The following is a 19,682-nucleotide window of genomic DNA, read 5'->3' on the forward strand; positions in this document are numbered from 1 at the left end:
GTGACTCAATGAGTGAAACATTAACATCTAACTGTGACGCTTAGGAACAGGCAAATGTGGCTGAAATGTGGATAATAGTGTGTTGTATCATGCTGTAAGATGAAAACAGTATTTACATATTGATACTTTGAAAAATAAGAATCAAGTAATGTATAGATAAATTATTTCTGTATTTGATGCAACTACTCGACTTTATGATCCTATTCAAATCTCAATGCCTCAGTAATTTTGTTACCATTTTAGCCATAGCCCTTCAGATGCTCTTTTTGTGTTGCTTTAGTGGTACATGCCTATCATTTAGCAATCAAGAGAATTGAGCAGTAGGCTTAGATTAGAGAAGTTAAACTTGATACAGATTCGGGGAAAACTTTGTTATTTTATCAATTCTATTTTTTGAGTATCCATGAGCATAAAATGTTTCCTCAAGAATTTAACAGAAAATTTCTTTGAGTTGCCAAATGCCATGGTTGTTATGCTTAGTGCGGATATATGTCATGACAACTAAATATCACTAGAGTTCCACATCTCTGGGTGAATACTGATTTTAGTCACAGATGTACTTCTGAGAGTGTAAGTTGTTGCAGTCAGACCTTGAGTTCCAGAAACACTGGATGGTAAGTAGGCACAGTAATGAGTAGTTAAGGAAAAAAAGGTACTGAAATGATCTATAGACACGTTCCTGTGTAGCCTCATCTACGTGTTCCTGCTCTGGTGGGGGGATTGGACTAGATGATCTCTTGAGGTGCCTTCTAGTCCCTAACATTCTGTGATTCTGTGTCTAGGAAAACAGGAAACGGACAGAATTTGTATAATGCTAGTATATTTTCAGAGCTTCAATCAACTAAACTAACACACTGAAAAAATCCTATTTTTTCTGCTGAAAATCAGCCTTAGGTAAACACAGAATCTGCTAAAACAAACATATATATATATATATATATATATATATATATATATAAATGCTCTGGAAATGCTTACTCAATGTGTGTGTTTATCTCAATGCTTTTTGTTATGGCCTATGAAATTATTCCAGTAATAAATATGGATAAATTGAAATTTAGGAATAATCATTCAGAGATGAGAAAGCTGGTTTTATTTTACAGAGCAGGAAAGAAAACAGGTGTCTGCAACTCACAAATACAGTGATTATGCAGTGATGTATGAGATTGCAGAATGGTAACTAATAATTTCCATGGTTTTGAGATGTAAGTAGGTTAAATTTTTTGATTGTTGCTAAATTTACCTTCCTTTGTGTCTAGAAAACTATTGAGCTCACCTGCTGTAGAATATTATATGCTTAGTGTAGAGATAAGAGATGTGTATGATGAGGAGTGCTGATAATTATTAACATAATAGTAAAAAGCATATATTCTTAAACACATTTGGAAAACCTTAATGTTATTTTTTGTCTGTCTACCTATGTGATAACTGGTCATCTCTCCTATTTTTGAAGTATGGGTCTTTATAGTACTTTCTCAATTTCCGTTCACCATTTTATTTGAAATACAAACTCCATAAAGCAAAGCCTGCATTGTGCATGATTTGTTTAGTATGCAGAATTTTTGACTGCTGATTACTCTTGGTGCTGTTGTACTAGTTGAGATGATTTGCTGTAGTTGTATAATTGCTCTGAGTCTTCTGAAAAGCCATGAGACTCTTCCTTGCACATCAGAATGTGAGTTTGTCTTCCTTTTTAAATTTTAGGTTTTTTTACCCTGCCACTTTAATTGTGCTTTTACGTGGTCATTTCCAAACAAAGATGTGTGCAGTTGTCACTGGCACTCAAAATGTGTGATTACCAAACAGGCTCATGAAGCTGGACTGCTCTGTCTACCTGTGAGGTAGATTTGCTTTTGAGTGCGTATATTCTTGTCTTCAAAAGATTTAGAAACTCAACTCATTTGTGTACATAATAACAATTGATTACTTTGTCCATATGGAACTGCTTCCAGGCTCAACTGCAACTTTGCCTAATAATCATAGAATCATAGAATGGTTTGGGTTGGAAGGGACCTTCAAAGGTCATCTAGTCCAACCCCCCTGCCATAAGCAGGGACATCTTCAACTAGATCAGGTTGGTCAGAGCCCTGTCCAGCCTGGTCTCGAATGTCTCCAGGGATGGGGCATCTGCCACCTCTCTGGGCAACCTGTGCCTGTGTTTCACTGCCCTCAGTGTAAAAAAAAGAATCACTTTTGTGACACTTTGTTTTTGTTCTGTAGCACCTACACAACTGCATCTAACACATCACGTGTACTTTCAATGTATTTGGATGATATAACTAATGTGGAAAAAAGTCTCCAATTAAGGTACTACTGAAATGGTTTATTTGTCACAAGAGCTGGAATGTGCTTGGGATATTCCACATGGTAGGCATGTACAGTAACCCTTATGCTACAGCTTTTTATCCTTTCTCATCCCACTAATGGATTCAGAAAACTGCTGCTTCTCTGTAAGTTTTCTTCAAACTACGTGGTTCTGTTAAATTGTGATTGTTCATAAATCTATGTATTTTTGAGAACACAAGGCTTTGTGTGGTAGAGCATAGTTTTGCAGTTCTGTAGAAGCTGGAATATTGGATTGTCTGTAGCTGAAAATGACTATGCAGATTGCAGAGCTAATGTAGAACCACACAGGCACTGTTGGCTGTGCACTAGACTAGGCAACACCACCACTTTCTTTTTACTAATGAAGATATCCCTCTTTTGCTTTACTGAAGAAGCATAAAGGAATATCAGGTTTTAAAGTTTCTTTTACCAATATTATTCTTACGTATTTAAGTTAAAATAGTCTACATTAGACATTCAGATAGTGATGTGATTAATCTGCTAGGGTGAAAAAAGTCTCCTCCAGGTCCTTATCTTTAGCGTCTGTCTACACTGTTTTCATCTTTAGTTCTACACAGGCAAATGCCAAGTTCTGAAATGGTGACAAGGTCATTCCTTTTAAATAAGTAATTTCTAAGCCAGATTGGGAAATGGATGGATTGTAGCTGGTGACACTAATTTAGATCAGGTCACAAAATATTTTGTAGGAAAATAAATGAGGAGCAGAGGTCAAACGTTTGCCTTTTTTAATAGTAGTAGACTGTCTACTGTAGCTCTTCAGGCAGTCTTCTCATAAGTAAATATAAACATTGAAGAAGGGGAGTAATTAAAAAACCTGCTATAAATCTTCAAATACATTTCAGTGTGAAGGGACAGATGCTTATAATAGAGTGACTCCCTTGTGGATTGTGAAATACATCTACAAAATAAGGTTAACTGCTAGAAAAGGACACTTCTTTCTTCCATGGATCAGTGAGGAGCTTAGAGTTAAGTGAATAAATATGATTGCCATTGTGATTGTGTGGTGTTTATTTCTTTAACTTCTGATGGATGTTGTAAACTGAGCACAGAGTAAAAAACAACAAAAAAACCCCATTTGTGCTTTAATAAATTAAGCCTCCTTACCTCTTTTTTATTCTAGTGAGAGTAGTTTGAAAGATGGTCTGGGATAATCAAAGCTTCTTTAAACATTAACATGTTTGTCATTCTAACAATGATTACAATTATGGGGCAAATGTGCTTACCTTATTTAATGGCTGAAAAATTTTCCTTCATTGCCAGAGTGTTCTTAATTACCTTTTCACTGTATACAGCAAGCTTTTAGAAAAATTGGCATGGATAGGCTTTCTTAACAGCTCTTGTCATATGTTTTGATATGCACACGGGAGTTTAATCAGTGTTCCACTTTGTTCCTTTACAGTTTATTTATAGATGAGTTTTACAACTGCTTTAAAATACCTGTAAATTAAGTTTTCACTGTAGTCTGTAAGATCCCAATTTTGAAATAGTATCAGTGGAGTTTAGGAGTGGGAACAGTATTGATAATAAATGAGATCTCAGTATCTGGAGTGGGTACCTTGTTTAATATTTATTGTAGGAATGCCAAGGAACAACACAGAAGAAAGTAGAACTATTGGAAGATAGAAGCTAATAAGAATTCAAACCTAGATTAAAATTTCCAGATTCATGGTCAATGATCAAGTTCCAAAAAGCTTTCACATAGCTAAGTAAGAAAAGATGGTAAGATCAGTACTTCCAAAATATAGGCAATTATGGCTGAGCTATCTGTTGCCCTGGAACATTGAACAGGAGATCATCTGTGCAGTGGAACCACTAAGTTTTCTTCCATGAGCTGGAGAGAGTACACTAAAATAGAAGTAAGTGTTTAGCTTTCTAGTAACGACAATAGATCTGTGATTTCTGGAATGATTTGACAGAACAAGAATTTTATATGCTAATAAATATATCTGACAATATGCTGGGTAAATGCATGAAATTATAACACTATGCAACTAAATATCACTTGTAGGTTCTTGCAACTAGTTTAATGTGATTCTGGCTTATTTCTCTTGAGTTATGGAGGTAAGAGTCAGGATGGCTGACATGCCTCTGTAAAGCAGCTTTTACCAAGAACAAGGTAAAGATTAAGAGGTTGTCTGTAAAATATCAGTTAGTAATTTTTTTGGTTTCTTATTACATTTTTAAAGCCATATGAGTTAACTACAAAGGGGTAGCTTTCTCAGACAGCTTTTGTGTAATTAGGAGTAGGTAATAAAAAAAATCCTGGTTTGTAGTTAATTTTGCTTGGGTTTTAAGAGATCATTTCTAGGTACTGTAGCAGCCTTCATAATTTCTTTGTGTATGCCAGCATAACTGATCATATATTGCTCAGGGAACAAATAATGTAAATTTTCCCTGGAAAGGTCACCTCAGAAAATGGTAGAAATGTTTTTAAAACTCTGTATGCCATAATTTGCTAAATCTATAGCCTTTCCTCCTTCACACACATGTATCTAGAAATGTGTGCATGTATATATATTTAAATGGTAAAATATATAGTTTTTTGAGGGAGTGTCTTGTAATGAGGCAATTAGGTTTGATATTTTCTGCACATATTTACACTATATTCTTGTTTGATATTCCAGAATCTTGTATGTTTGAGTGGGTTCAGTGATTGCTGAACAGTAGTTAGAGGTGACAAGGTCAATTCAAAATTGGGACGGACATGGATAACAGTCACTTTTTTTTTTTGTCAATTTGTCCAAAATATCTTACAAGTTTACTGCTATTGGTTTTAAGTAGTTTTCCAGTCCAAATACATAAACCTTTTTAATATTAAAGGGTGCAAAGGAGGAACTTCTGTGAGTCAGAATAGTAACAGATTAATCATGATTAGAAGGTAACCATTCATACAGTTTTTACTACTGTATCCTATAGTCCTGGTAGATCTGCATGCTCTGTGTTTAACTTGTAAACCTTGAAAAGGAATCAAATATGGTGAGCAGAGAGGTTAATCAGTGTCAGGGAACTACTGTTAGTGAAATTCATCAAGTGTAATTACTGTTGCTGATGAAGTAGATGGTTTTGCAGCTGACCTGACTGATGTGGAAGTCCAGCAGCAGAGCATTAGGCTGGCTTCAAGTTCAGGTCTCATGAATGTCAAGCACTCTGCAGTCAAAATGTGAAGGCGTTTTTAATGAGAATGTGAAAACCCAGGAAACTTTTTAATAATTGGATAACAAACTGGTGGTTAGGATGCTAGGTATAGAAGTGTTAAAGATGTGGTGAGTTTTCTGTAACATAAGATGTAAAAAGGTTCTGGGCAGTAAGACAGCTGTTAGAAAGGGAGTCCCAGGTATCCCTAGCAGAACTATGAAACTTTATTTCAATGGGAAACTTCCTGAAGAAGTGTTCACTGGTTTCTTACAGGTAAAGATATAAATACTTGTAATGTTTCTTGTTTTCAACCCAGCTGAGGAAAGAAGAAATATCCTTGCTCATAGCCTCTCATAAGTTCCATTTCGCTTAAATTTTGTGTCTTAGGTGGTCTGTAGGATGGAAAAAAAAATATCACCAGGTCCACAGAGTTGAACAGTGAATGAAACAAACATTCTGCAGCATAGTGGTGTGTAACTTGTATGCAAGAAGGAACAGATATGACATTCCTAGCATTGTTAACTTTCGGGAACAGGATTTAAGTCATCTAGCATATACAGTTCTAGAAATCAGTGGTGCTGAATGGAAAGTAAAGCATTAGTTAAATCTATGGCAATTCCCTCCCTGTTTCATTGCTTGATTGTGAGCCATGACCTTTCAGCAAGTTACCATAGACTTCTGTGGGTTACAGGTTATGTTTACTAGCAGGAAGAGTTGCTATCTCTTTGGGAGGTTAATGATCTCTCAACTTTGCCTGTTTGGATTTGGTAAACAATGTGCAACTACTTGTGGACTCATAGGAGAGGTTGTAGCAGTGACGAAGAATTGTAATGCAACAGGCTGTTGCTCTTTGGAGCCTTTGCTTGCAGACTTAGCTCAGTACTTCAGAATTATGTTTGGTTATTTTGGCAGGCTTAGTTCTCCTGTGATTTGATGATTGCACTGTTCTTTAGTAGGAGGTTTTGCCATTTAAAAATATTTTCCTTTTGGTTTATCCATACAGGAGACTAATTGTTTCAATTTATATGAGGTATGTGTTAAAACAAAATGTGTTTTTTCTTTTTTAGAGGTAAAGGGAGAGAATTTTTAAAGAAGACAGTGTCTTGAAATGGAATTTAAAGTCAGAACCCATGTTAAGTATATATGAATGTGACTGTGGATTTTGGGAGAATTGTTTTTGTTTAGAAGATAGGGTCACTAGTTAGGTGAAGCTTCTGACACTCTTCTCAGTGTGACTTACTGGTACGTACTTCCAAATTTTCAGCTGTATTTGTCTATAATGTTAGGAGAAGATTATAGTTCAAGGAGAAAGTGGAAAATAAACTTTAGTATTCTAATGGACTTGACACTGTGGATGCCCAGGTCCTGTCAGGTGGAATCTGTACTAGCACCATGTCCAACACAGGAGCTGTTTGAGGACTTCTCTGAGGCATTATGATAAAGTATTCAAAGTATGCTACTTTAGAATATGAGAAAGCACCTGTTAATGTGCCTAACAATGAGTGCAGAGGCTCAGGCAAGCTCGTCCATGACAGACACCCTCAAAAAGAGGGAGGACATCACAGTTCTCTGCACTTTTTTATTATCCACAAAAGAGAGTGTCACCTACAGTGTTAGGGACTCTGCAGTTTTTGAGCAGGGAGACAATAGCAACAGGAGGGACAGTGGAAGGCCCATTTGGGGCTGTGGGCTACCCCACTTATAAGATGCTGTGGGAGTTTGTTGCAGGAAGCAGAGGTGTTGAGCATGACTTGCCTCATCTCCAAAAGACATTTTGCTGTCAGTTAGAAGCAGCCGTGAATGGGAGCATCAAACAGTAAGAGTGCTGTGCCACAGCCACCCAACTGCAAGGTGCATTATGCAGCAGTTGTCCTTCATACAAACACTTAATAGTTGAGGATAAGTAATACTTAATGCTTGAGTGCCCCTATTACATACTTCGACAGCTTCTTTTCTACTTGACATGGCTTGAAACAACTCTAATAGGTTACACTTATGTGTGTAATGTGCTTTATTATTATGGTTGCTTTTCAGACTGTGCTCTCCTACCTTAAGCCTCTCAGCTCTGTAATACATATATGAATACTTCTGTATTATGCATATAATTTTTTATAGTCTTTGAGTTACGTCACTGGTGTTTTGTAACTTGATTCTAGTTAAGTCACAGTGGGGAAAAAAGTATGTATTGTGTGAATGCCGGTTTTGCTTTGACTTATATTAATCTGATTTTGAAAAAGGTTTTCAAAATCTGGATTCTTGGCTGAAAGAAAAGTTTGAATCCTGTCCTGCAGCACAGATACAAGTGGTATTTTTAAAAAATAAACTGGTTGTCTCTCAATGCCTAAAATGCTGTCTTTGTGTAGCTAATACTTATAAATCTTATTATTTCTTCCTGTCAAAATCCATGGACATATAGCATTGTTCATGATGATTAAACCAAGTATTGTCTCTACACTTGTACCTGTTTGAAATCTATTGAGAATCTTTCCATATGATATTGCTTTTCTTTTTAACAACTCTCTTATGGTTTCTTGGATTTTAACAGTTTGTTTTTCCTATGGTGTTTTTTTCTCTGTCTGCACAGAAGTTTTTATAATACTAGGCTGGTCTCCATTTTTTGAGGTTTTTTAATATTAAAATAGATAATATAGTATTTTCAGTATCTTTTGTAGTATTTACTAATTCCTCTGAGTTTTCTAAGAGAAGCATGGAATGGAAAAAAGACCAAAAGCTTTTTAAGCTGATCTAGTAAACCAGTTAAATTTTTTTTTTTTTTTTAGATTATTCACTGCAATTGAAATGCTTAATTCACAAATGGAGCTATATCTCCCTCTTTTGGAAAATCAAGGCATGACTTCATGACTTGCATTTTGAAGATAGGCTTTTGATTCTTTCGTATTTTGATTTTTTTTTTTTTTTTAATTTTCTTTCATCGGATGAGAAGGGGAAAGAAGGGAGAATTGTCAACAAATATTTAATATCCCTAATAAGTTTAGAGTCTAATAGCTGATGTGATCATTTATTTACAGAAAAATAATCTGTATAGCAAATAGACCCCTCTCCCATTGGCTTCTGAACTACACAGATTCCTCTGCAGAACTTTGGTAAATGTATAAACTACCTGAGAAGTATTACTAGGTGTCTAGTAGCTAAGGAGTATTTTTTTCAGTATTTGGTTTAAATGCTTGTTGCCCCTTTAGGAGATTTCTTTGCCAGAAAATTGTTTGGAAGGAAAACAACAGCAATCACTGCAACAAACAAAGGAGATCACTTTGTTTTGACTGACTTGATTTTTGACTGTGATCATAAATTGATGAGGAGAAAAAAGAGAGGGAGACTTGGAGTAGTATGACTAGAGTGTTCTATTACTTTTTCCTTCTTGTGTAACTGATTTGCAGTTTAGGGAGAGCAGCCTGGCAGAAGCAACATGCTGTCCATTCTTTCCAAGACTTCTTTTCAAGATTTATACTCAATGCATTTCTCAGTAATAACTTAAGTGACTGCAAGCACCTTGACATATACATGTGATTAATTGGTTATTTGGAGCAGTAGGAACAGACTGTGATAGAGTTTTACACTGGAAGGTGAACTCTGTAAATATCTGTTTTCCATGCCTCCTTTCCCACTTATTTGGGTGGAGGGTCCATTTGGGAAGGTACTCCTGGCTGGGGCAGCTGAAGTGTTGAGCAACTGATCCCTCTTCCTCCTTGCTGCCTCTCCTGAGCTTCATTAGGCAGGGCTGTGCAGCAGCAAGAAGAAATAGATACTAGTGAAGAAGCTGTGTTTGCTTCCTCATTCCTCGCCTTCTATTTCTGAGGCTATTAAAGAGGAAAATGTTTTATCTAGTCTCTAAAATCTGTCAGGTTGAATGAGACAATTCCTGAATAAAGCTTTTAACACTGCTGTTCTATCCACATTTTTTTGTCAGGCTTTTGTATTTTTATCTAAATCTTTTTTAAAACAAACTATGTCATGCAAAGAACTCTGAATTCTGGTCCTGGGTTCTGCAGCAAGTTACATTACCTTACCGAAAATTGTTCTGCTGTGGTCCCATGTATTAAAAAACCAAGCATTCAAAACCATTGCCTCTAGATTCTAGTGCTTGTCTCACAAGCCAGTATGACCTGTAGAAATAGAATGGTAACAGTTGCCCTGTGGTTTTCTCTGTGTGTGTGGAAGGCAGGACAGGTGATGTGATTTTATTTACTTCTGTAAATGGGCTCAATTTATGTCATCCACTGGCAAAAGATCATCAGAACTGTGTATTCTATCCTGGGAAAGGTATTTTTAACTGGCAGTAAAACTTCTCTATTTCTGTAGCAACTTGAGGGGGTTGAGAAAAGGATGAACAATTTAAGAAAAAAATAAATATGATCTCATAGCAGAATGGTATTAGTCACCTGAATGCAGGAACTAAGTTCGAAAATGAACTATATTTATGAAATGGAATCTAAGACCAGGTTTTCTTAAAGCAGTAGTATATCCTAAGTATAAAGTTTTGGAGAGATTAATTGGTTCAGATTCTTTTGTATACTTGTAATTCATTCTCTCAGTTACCCTATTTTTTCTAAAGTAAAAATGAAAACTTTGTCTACAGTACTATACTAAAAAAAGATATTTGTGTACAAATAGTTGTTTTCCTTCCCTATGCACTCTTAAACCAACTGAGGAAGGCAAATACCTTGATGTTTAATTTCTAATAAATTTCATGTAGTGGGAAAACCTGGTTATGTTATTGCAGCATCTAACCCAAGCTTCCTAGAAACTCTGTAGGACCTGACTCTGTCATGCTTTTAGGTCTTAGGTTGAACCGACTTTCAGATGAGGTGCATGTCACTTAAGATGAGGTGGTATTTCCACCTATGTTCTTGTGGCTTTACACTTGGATAATCTTGTCTCAGAAATGAATGAATATGAAGCTAATGAAATACTGTAAATTGTAAAATATAGAAGTAATAGCTTATTGCCCTTATAAATAACAAGTCACTGAGATTTCCATATTTATATTAAGGCTAGTAAAGTCTCTCATTATGGCAGTTATTGTTGGTTTGATGGCCAATTTAATTTCATTGTTGTATTAAAAGCCACATATACCAACAATCATTCCAAGTGCTTTCAAGCTGTTAAAGTAATGAAATAATAATACAGTGTTTCATAGCAGTTTATTGGCTTGAATATATTCATCAGTTATCTAGTTATCACCCCCTCATTTTCTTCTCCACAACTCAAATATAAATGATAAACCATTATAGAACAAATTTCCTGAACCACAAAATATCATTCTTAATTCTTGAAAAAAAAAAAAAAAGTCAGATGCTAGTTTTAAATTAAATATCTGAAAAATAAAGAATTATCAAGGCAGCATGGCTTATTTTTATTTCCAATGTTTGACTCTGTGTCATCATCAGCAGATACAGAGGCAGATGACTTAGGGGAATACCTCAAAATTGAATAAAATTCTCACACATGGAATTAAAGTCAACTTTAGATGCAGGAACTGAAAGCTAAAGGAGCAAATGCTGGGCAAAGAAATTGTCTGTTCTTGTGTACGACTGTCATTTGAATTATTCTCCCACATTGTTCTGAAGATCTGTGTATGTGTCCACTGGAAGATGAGGTAGCTAAATGAAAGGGGTGGGAAGAGAAGATGAAGAGATGCAAACACAAAAAAGATAGAAAGGGAATGGTAATCAACATATTAATTTTAAATGTGATGTTTTATAGCCTGTGACTGCACAGTTTCATCTGTCATAACAACAGCACAACTGTATTAAAGTCCATTTTACACATGGGTTTGCAGTTTATCTAAATTTGTATTTGTGACTAAATTTTTATAAATGTTAGACTTGAAAAATTGTCAGACTTTTTTTAATAGATAATTTAAGAAAAATGTGTGGCTTTTCATGAAAAGACAACAAATTTTACTGGGTCACAGTTGGTTGAAAGTTGCCTGAACGTAAGTGCCAAGTTTTTCTTTCAGTACTCTGAGACATCCAGGAGGGGTTGGCAGATGTGCTGTAGCTGATATGGAAGACTCATGCTGTTTTGGAAAGGCAGCATAGTGGGATACTGAAAAGTTTTGAGGCTCTTGGGTGTCTCACAAAATTGAGGCCACTGAATCTCACTTGTCCTGTGTTGGAAGCACCATTAAATTAAATGAAACCTATTTCAGCTTCTGAATTGCTGCAGCATGTTATTGCCTTTTCTGTATGGCACTAGACTGCCCTCAGAGTGATGGTTTCTCCTTAACTGTAATAAACTGCTTTTGAGAGTTTTAAACATTATCAAAACACAGCTGTAAACACTGTACTTAGTTTTATCCTGAAGCTTACTCCCCATTTCATAAATTCCTTATACTCTAGCTGGACAGACACGGAACACATTGTCACTTTAATACTAATGGTCTTGTGAGATTTAGGCCCTGCTTTGTCTTGCAGCAGTCCAGCATTTTAGAAATTGAAATTCACCTTTGCACACCAGTTCTTACATACTTGCAAAATCAGCCATTGTTCATTATACATTTGCTCTTATTACAACTATCTGTTTCAGTTTTTCTGGTGATTTTTATTCACATCTGAAATTTCTCACTTCAAAAGTAATCACTTCAACAACGCTGATGCCTTAAACCTTGGGTTACCAGGGCATTTTTTCACTATCTTGGGTGTGCTTATTTCTGAATTATGCTGCACTAAATACAGTGGTCCCAGATGCTAAACTTAAAGTGTGCTGAACATTTCAGATGGAAATATTGCAAATGCACCTAAAACCCCTGTAATGGAAAATGCAAACAAACCATGTTTTTTTTTAACTTTTACATACAGAAGATGAGGAGCTTATGTTAAGCTCTTCACTTTTCATTATTTTACAGTTGTTCTTATAGGAATTGTGTTTCTATGCCATGCCCATTTTTAGAATAAATTGACTTCTTAATATGAAATTTTGAAGGATGTTTTCATTCTGTCTCTTTCTGACACTTACTTATTTGTGTGAGGGCATTTATTTACATGTACTTATACTGATATTTCACTTTGAATGTCACATGATTCTGGTTTCTAAGGTCATCAAGGAATTTGAGGTTTCACATATTTTGTGAATTTATTTACCATTCAAAGCGGGGGGGGGCGGGGAACAAAAAAAACCACAACCCTATTCAGTTGAGCCGTGTCTAGTGTTAATGTAGGAAAATTCTGCATGATTAACTTGAATCCTGAGTTAGAAATTTCCAAGGGGTAAGCCAGCATGAAAACTATGAGTAAATAAGAAAATGACTTTGGTACAAAGTTCTAAATGTGAAATATATAATAGGTCAGCTGTTGTAAGAGACTCCTCATCTCTCCTCTTAGAAAAAGTGTTATAGTGCTCAAGTATTATGCAGTTTGATAGTAACATACTACTGGTTTATGTTTCTGACAAGTGTTTACTGTAGGTGGAGGCAAGATCTCTTCATCTGTTTCCTGGTATTGTTTGTTTTTCTGTCATCCTGAATTTGGACAGTATAAATTTAACTTTTGCTATGTTGACTTCTTTCTTCTTAAATTAGTTTGGCTGTTACTTAATAGTTTGTTTTAAGCACGCAAACTGAGGAAGATGTGTTATTTTTGCCTAGGAAGCTTGGATTTCCTTTTTCTCCTGCACTTGTCCTCTTGTTGGAGTGTTTTGTGTAATGATCAGCATTGCTTCTCTGCGATAATTTTATCATAGTTCATATTGGTAAGTGTTTAAAAAGTGACTTGAATCACAAAGCTGAAGAAAGCCAAGGGTAAGCCATAATGCAGGTACATAACTGTAATATGAAAACATACTAATGACAAAGTGCTGTTTGCTACATATTATGTGTATGTATATGCGTTCTTTAGAGAGAATGGTTGAGTTAAATAGAAAACGTAAATTCAGCTATAAAATGTTGATGGGATAAGTGGTAGCTAGCTTAGGTTATGCATCATAACTTTAAAAAGTAGTTGAAAATGTAAAATGAAAGAAAAAAAGGCAAATTTGGAGCAAAAATACGGTATCTGCTAATAAGACTCATAGTTACTTTGTCAAAAGGGTTGTATGATGACTATATTCAATATTATTTATGCATATATATAACCTGCAGCCGCAGGTGCAGAGCATACATGGCAGCTACTTTTTATATCTGAACACTGCAGAAAATGGACCACAAGAAATAATAGTTTGGGGTGAGTGGAGTGAGAATTGTTTATCTGTCTTTCAGTTTTGCCTATGTGCTTTGTATTGTTACCCCTTTTATTACAACTTTTGGTTTTTTTTCCCATCTGTAATTGTTTCAAGAAATGCCAAAGCAAATAAGGGAATGAAAGCTGTTGGACTGTTGCCTTTAGAGTTATTTTTGTCAGACTTGGGCTGAATTGCTATTTGTTTTGGGCCGCCATTCAACTTTTGCAGTTTTGCTTATGCCTCAGCTCAACATGATTATGTAAGAGTTCTGTTTCAAGAAACTTTATAAAATGTTACTTGAAGTCTTTCTACTTGTAATTTTTAATCTACTGTCTACAATACTAGGAGAGAGGAATAGGAAGTTGATTGAGTATAAAGCTTGGTAATTAAGGAAAAGAAAGATTCATTAAATGGGATTCCCTTAAAACTAAGGAAAGGGTTAAGTAAGCATAGAAAATGAGAATTGAAATCATTAGGGATCACATGATAGAGGTCTAAGGAAACTATGTTGGCTGTGTGCTTGTGAGCCAGAGGAGAATGAGATTCAACTTTACCATCTTTAAGTGTAGTAATCATTCTTTTTATGAGTTAACTATGTTCCTTTTGACTATGCTTTCCCTGTGCACAGTGCATGATGTTAAAAAATGAGAGCAACACATGCAGAAAACTGAGAATTCTACTGTTACATTCAGGTTCTACCAAATACAGGCATGGCTGTATATATATGGAAAATATTCCTTGTATACTGTGAAGAAGGCAACAAATACACTTTCTTTCCCCCCACTTTTTTAGACATCTTCTGACATTTGCATGGTTAAATTGTATGATTTCAAGTGTTGGACATGTTTTTTCTCTAAAGCATGGGAGGTTTCTTATATCTTTGTGTAATAAAACTGAAAGTGAAGTTGTTCTAAAATAAAAACTTAAACCAGAAATGGTTTAGACTGTGAACCTTAAAATAGAGGAGACGCTTAAGTCAGTTTAGACTGTTAAGTATGTAAACCCAGCTTTTGCAGGAAATGGTAGATCAGCACCACCTGTTTATGGCTCTACATTATTGCTCTTATAATATGTGAGAAATACATGTATGCCTCTGCTTCTCAGGAGTTTTATTTATAGCTATTAGAATTCTGGCTGTGAAAGTTGATAGGAACTCTTACAAGTTCCCATAAAGGTCCCTCAGTCCCTGAAAAGTCTTATGAATAAACTTGACCTGATAGATGCTTTGAATAAAAACAAAAACAATACTTAATTAAAATGGCTTCTGGAAAACTGGTCAATCAAGTGCGCTGATGCCTTGGGATTGAGGAAATATGGCCAATTTGAGTAATTATGGAACAACAGAAGTTCTTACTTGATTTCAGATGGATGGAATGCAGAGATATTGTTAATGCACATGTGCAGTGTAACTGTGAAAGTGTGGGCTAAGAAAGTGAAATAACTGGTTGCTCATTTACCTGTGTTTCTCATATCTGTTTTTCTCAAGCGTTTAATGGATTAAATTAAAGAATATGCATGACTGGTTTCAGTATTTCATAATAAAATTTTTCCCCTTCCGGTAGCATCTTTGGATTAAACCAGTACTACATCTAAGTAAATAATGTTCTGAATTTAGATTAATTGCCTCATATTTCTGAAAATAAAATATGCCTACCCTTCATAAGCCTGAATTATACTAGAATATTAGAGAAAAAGGAATGCTTACATAAGTAGCTAGGTATGCTTATTATATGCCATTATCTTGTTTCTGTGATGGGTAAATTAGGACAGATTAATAAAACAAGCAATAGCATCATTGGAAGTGTGATATAAGAATGAAGAGATAATTTTTTATTATTTTAATAGCAACTTGCAAATTGTCAATGCTATCAACCAGGAATATCTTCATAGTGTTGATATAATTTGTAAAAATATCCTTTCGGCCAGCTTTGCTAGCACAGTTGACAGAAGAAATTTTCCATGCAACAGTACGGTGTTTTCAATAACTTTTTCTTAGGGTTTTTTTTTTTCTGATTAGATGGTTAGTCTCAAAAAACCAATCAAACAAACAAAAAACACAACAAACAAAAACTCAGATGCCCCGCCCCTTTTCATTTGAGGCTTTTTATGATGTTCAGAAATTTCCTTGCAATATATCACACATCCCCTGCACCACCCCCCCCCGCCATCCCCAAACCAAGAACCAAACCAAAAATGGAATGAAGAATTTCAGGACTTCACTTGCTTGTACATCTCTGGGTTCTAAATCTGCAAACCTCTTGTATTAGTGTTTTTATGGCAGCTGAAATACCAAGTAAAACCAGAGTGATGCTGTTTCTTCTGCTGGCAGTGAGGTGAGAGAGAGGGAGTAGAGTTCTTTCTGCATCTCAAGAAGAAAGGCCTGGCAACAATTGGCTTCATAGGATAGGTGCTTTGATTTGACAGAATAAGAGAAGGAATACTGATAGTGAGCAAGTCACCTTCAAGCACAGAGGACTCTGCCAAAGTGTGTTATTAGCCAGTGTCCTGGTAGATTTCCCTGTGGCCTACAATGTGGAGCAGATCCTGTCCTTGGAGAGAAGCTCTGCCTTTTGGTCATTCATGGCCCCTCTGTTATGCTGAGGTGGCTGAGGTTGTCCTGCAACCAAGGGACGTGTGCAACACCACATGGACCTGTCATCCCCAGCTCCTAAACATGCAACACTCTTCTAGTCAGCAACACTACCTTCCACCCCTTGGTTCTCAGACCCTTCTCCAAGAGCATTTTGTAAGTCATAGATTACATTAATTACTCAATAGAGCAAAGGTGGCCTGTTCAAGATCATCAACTCCTCAAATAAAATGTCTTCTGCAAGATCATGGTACAACATTATCCTAGTAATTATTTCAGTTTTGCTTTTGTTGTGAAAAATTATAATACTCCAAAAGAACTCCTAGGTTTCTTGTGTTTGGTTACTCTTTCTTCTGAAGTTCTATGAGCTTGTTGAAGAAACTGAAAAGAATGGTCCTTTTTCATGTAATTGTAAAATAGAGGAAACCAAATACGGGATGTAAAACAATAATATTTAATGCCTTCATCATTGTAATGATACAATAAAGAGAAACTGAAAGGCAGCAGAAGAAACCCAGCAATTTAAATTTTACTCTTACTTCTTGACCTGAAAATTGTCCTGTGTTTCTTCTGTTGATGTGTGGTTCTGGTCTATATGATATTGGTCAGGACTCACAGAGCATAGAAAATGAAAGGGAATTAAGTTATTAAAATCCGCTTACTAGATCATTTACCAAGTAAACAAATGACAGTTCTCATCCTGATGGCACTACACTACATGTCTGTTTAAATTTATAAGAACGTGGCAAAGAAATAGCAATGACAGAGCAAATTAGGGAACCTAACGGTAATCTATTTGGGAAGGTTCTTTCTCCTATTATTTATATCAAGCTTCCGTATATATCTTCACCTTTCAGTTCCTGCTTGTGAGCATCATTCCTGTGTCTGGCATGCCTGGTTTACTATCCCTTTGCAAATCATCTCTGTGAACAGGGTCATTCTTTCTTCCCTGTCTTGACTTGCATTATATATTTGTGTGTGTTCTTTAAATTAAATTTCTGTGTAGCATACTATTTCATTCTCTGCTACGGTTTAGATAGGAGATGGTGTATGAATTATATGTGACTGCATGCATATGTTGCGGTTATTTTATAGGTGGTGATTCGTGCTCAAAATGGCGAACTCCTCTATCGTATTTCACCTTGGGCAAGATATGTAGTCCGTGATGAAGACAAAGTGAATTACGATTGGGTACATTGGAATCCACCACTGTCATATATAGTAAGGCTCTCAAGTATTAGTTTCTAAAGGTGTATAAAACTGTGTATTGTGTCATCTTTGTATCCCTGTTTGGAAGAATAAAAAAAAAACAAAACTGTTCCACAAAAAGAGGGTAGCAAACTAGTTAAAATAGCTACTTGAGAAGTGAAGGGGTTTTATTCATGGCTTTGACAGAAACAAGTGATTTAATGGTGAAGGTTTTTGAGCTACTTTTTCAGTCTCCCATTCAATATATAGAATCATAGAATCATTGAATAGAATAGTTTTGGTTGGAAGGGACTTTCCAAGGTCATCTAGTCCAAGCTTCTGCAGTGAGCAGGGACATCTTCAACTAGGTCGGTTGCTCAGAGCCCCGTCCAGCCTGGCCTTGAAAGTCTCCAGGGATGGGGCATCTGCCACCTCTCTAGGCAAGCCATGCCAGTGTTTCACCACCCTCATTGTAAAAAAAACTTCTTCCTCATGTCTAGACTGAATCTCCTCTCCCACTTCAGTTTAAAACCATTACCCTTGCCTGTCTAAAGAGGCCCTGCTAAAAAGCGTATCACCATATTTCTTACAGGCCCCTTTTAAGTACTGAAAGACTGCAATAAGGTCCCTCCAGAGCTTTCTCCAGGCTGAACAACTCCAACTCTCTCAGCCTGTCCTCACAGGAGAGGTATTCCAGCCCTCTGATCATCTTGGTGATCTCGTCTGGCCCCTTTCCAACAGGTCCATGTCTTTCCTGTACTGAGGGCTCCAGAGCTGGATGCAGAACTCGAGGTGGGGTCTCAGCAGAGCAGAGGGGCAGAATCACCTCCCTCAACCTGTTGACCATCCTCCTTTTGGTGGGGTTCGGGATACAATTGGTTTTCAGGGCTGCAGGTGCACACTGGTGGCTCATGTCCAGATTTTCATCCACCAGTACCCTTAAGTCCTTCTCCATGGGGCTCCTCTCAATCCCTTCACCCCCCCAAATAACTACCTGTCAAAGTGATATACTAAACTTGGTTTCCCACATGCTAGGCAAGCTCAATTACTATTCCAGGGCTAGGCACCTTCCTGGTATAGCAGGGAATTATCAGAATTGGGTTTAAGTATGTTAGCCCCAAATACAAAGTTCAGTTCTCCAATAATAAGTCAGTGGTATATGAAATCAGATAAAGCTTTCAGAATCAAGGTGCTTACACTTCAGTCAAATCCTAGTTTCATTGTATCAGGAAAATCTGTTTATTAATTTTAAAGCCCTCTTATTTCTCATGCACTGCTCTTAAGGGAGGGACACCTTTATATGATGTATGAAAAATATCTTGGGAGAGCATTCATAAACTGCAGACTAAGTGATGTTACTTCATATTATTACACTTCTTGTTTTTTTCACTATAAAATAGTATACAGTACTCTATATTAGAGGTGCTGCAACCTCTGTTTTTAGTTAAATTTTAGCACCCACCTCAAATTATGAGGCGTCTTCTTGGCAGAGAAAGGATAACTCACATGGAAAAATCTATTAAGAAAAAAACAACTTAGTCTAGAGTAACTTTCTTATTTTAAGTGTATAGTACATATGAATTTAGTGACCTAACCTGTGTCTATGATGCTGTTTGATACCTAGATTCCTCTACAAGAGGAGGAACGCGGTGGTAATTGAAAATACGTTGGTCTTTATGACCTAGAGTGAAAAGGAGGCAAGAACATTTAAGATGCAGACAAGGCCTTAGTGAGAGTTAAGTCCCTTTATGAATAGGAGAGGTGCCCACTGGAAATAGAGGGAAGCAGTGTCAACCAGAACTTTTTTCTTCTTGTTGTCCCTGTAATTTCTGTTCACTGTTCACTTACATTTGTGTTTTACTGATTTTGTTATAACTTTTCAAAGTTTCACTTGAATATTAAACTAACAAATAGAATATAGAATCTTGTAATTTTTACAAGATTGTGCAAATTGTGTACATTGTGCAAATTGTCATTGTGACAACACTTCCAAGCTGTTGTACCCTAACGGCAACTATTTTTTTTTTCCTTATAGCGTAAGCATCCTTCACCCAAGAGATTAAAAAGCCTAAGAATCTATGAATCTCATGTAGGGATTGCTTCCCCAGAAGGAAAAGTAGCTTCTTATAAAAACTTCACATACAATGTACTACCTAGAGTAAAGGATCTTGGTAAGTAATAATGGAGATACTTGCAAAGATAATTTTTTATGTGCTTGTTTTCTTATTAGAAAATATAATGATCA

General features: G+C 36.1%; 1 protein-coding gene across 1 annotated transcript in view; it reads left to right on the forward strand.

Annotated features, from left to right (window-relative positions):
* GBE1 (1,4-alpha-glucan branching enzyme 1) overlaps positions 1-19,682 on the forward strand; it is a 159,113-nt gene that overhangs the window by 47,406 nt on the left and 92,025 nt on the right. Inside the window, exons 4-5 of the mRNA XM_080363483.1 lie at positions 17,345-17,470; positions 19,473-19,608. Of these exons, the coding sequence (XP_080219609.1) occupies positions 17,345-17,470; positions 19,473-19,608 (262 nt within the window). The remainder of the gene's footprint in view (positions 1-17,344; positions 17,471-19,472; positions 19,609-19,682) is intronic.

The sequence above is a fragment of the Nesoenas mayeri genome (genome assembly GCF_963082525.1).
Source record: "Nesoenas mayeri genome assembly, chromosome: 1".
Taxonomy (NCBI): Eukaryota; Metazoa; Chordata; class Aves; order Columbiformes; family Columbidae; genus Nesoenas; species Nesoenas mayeri.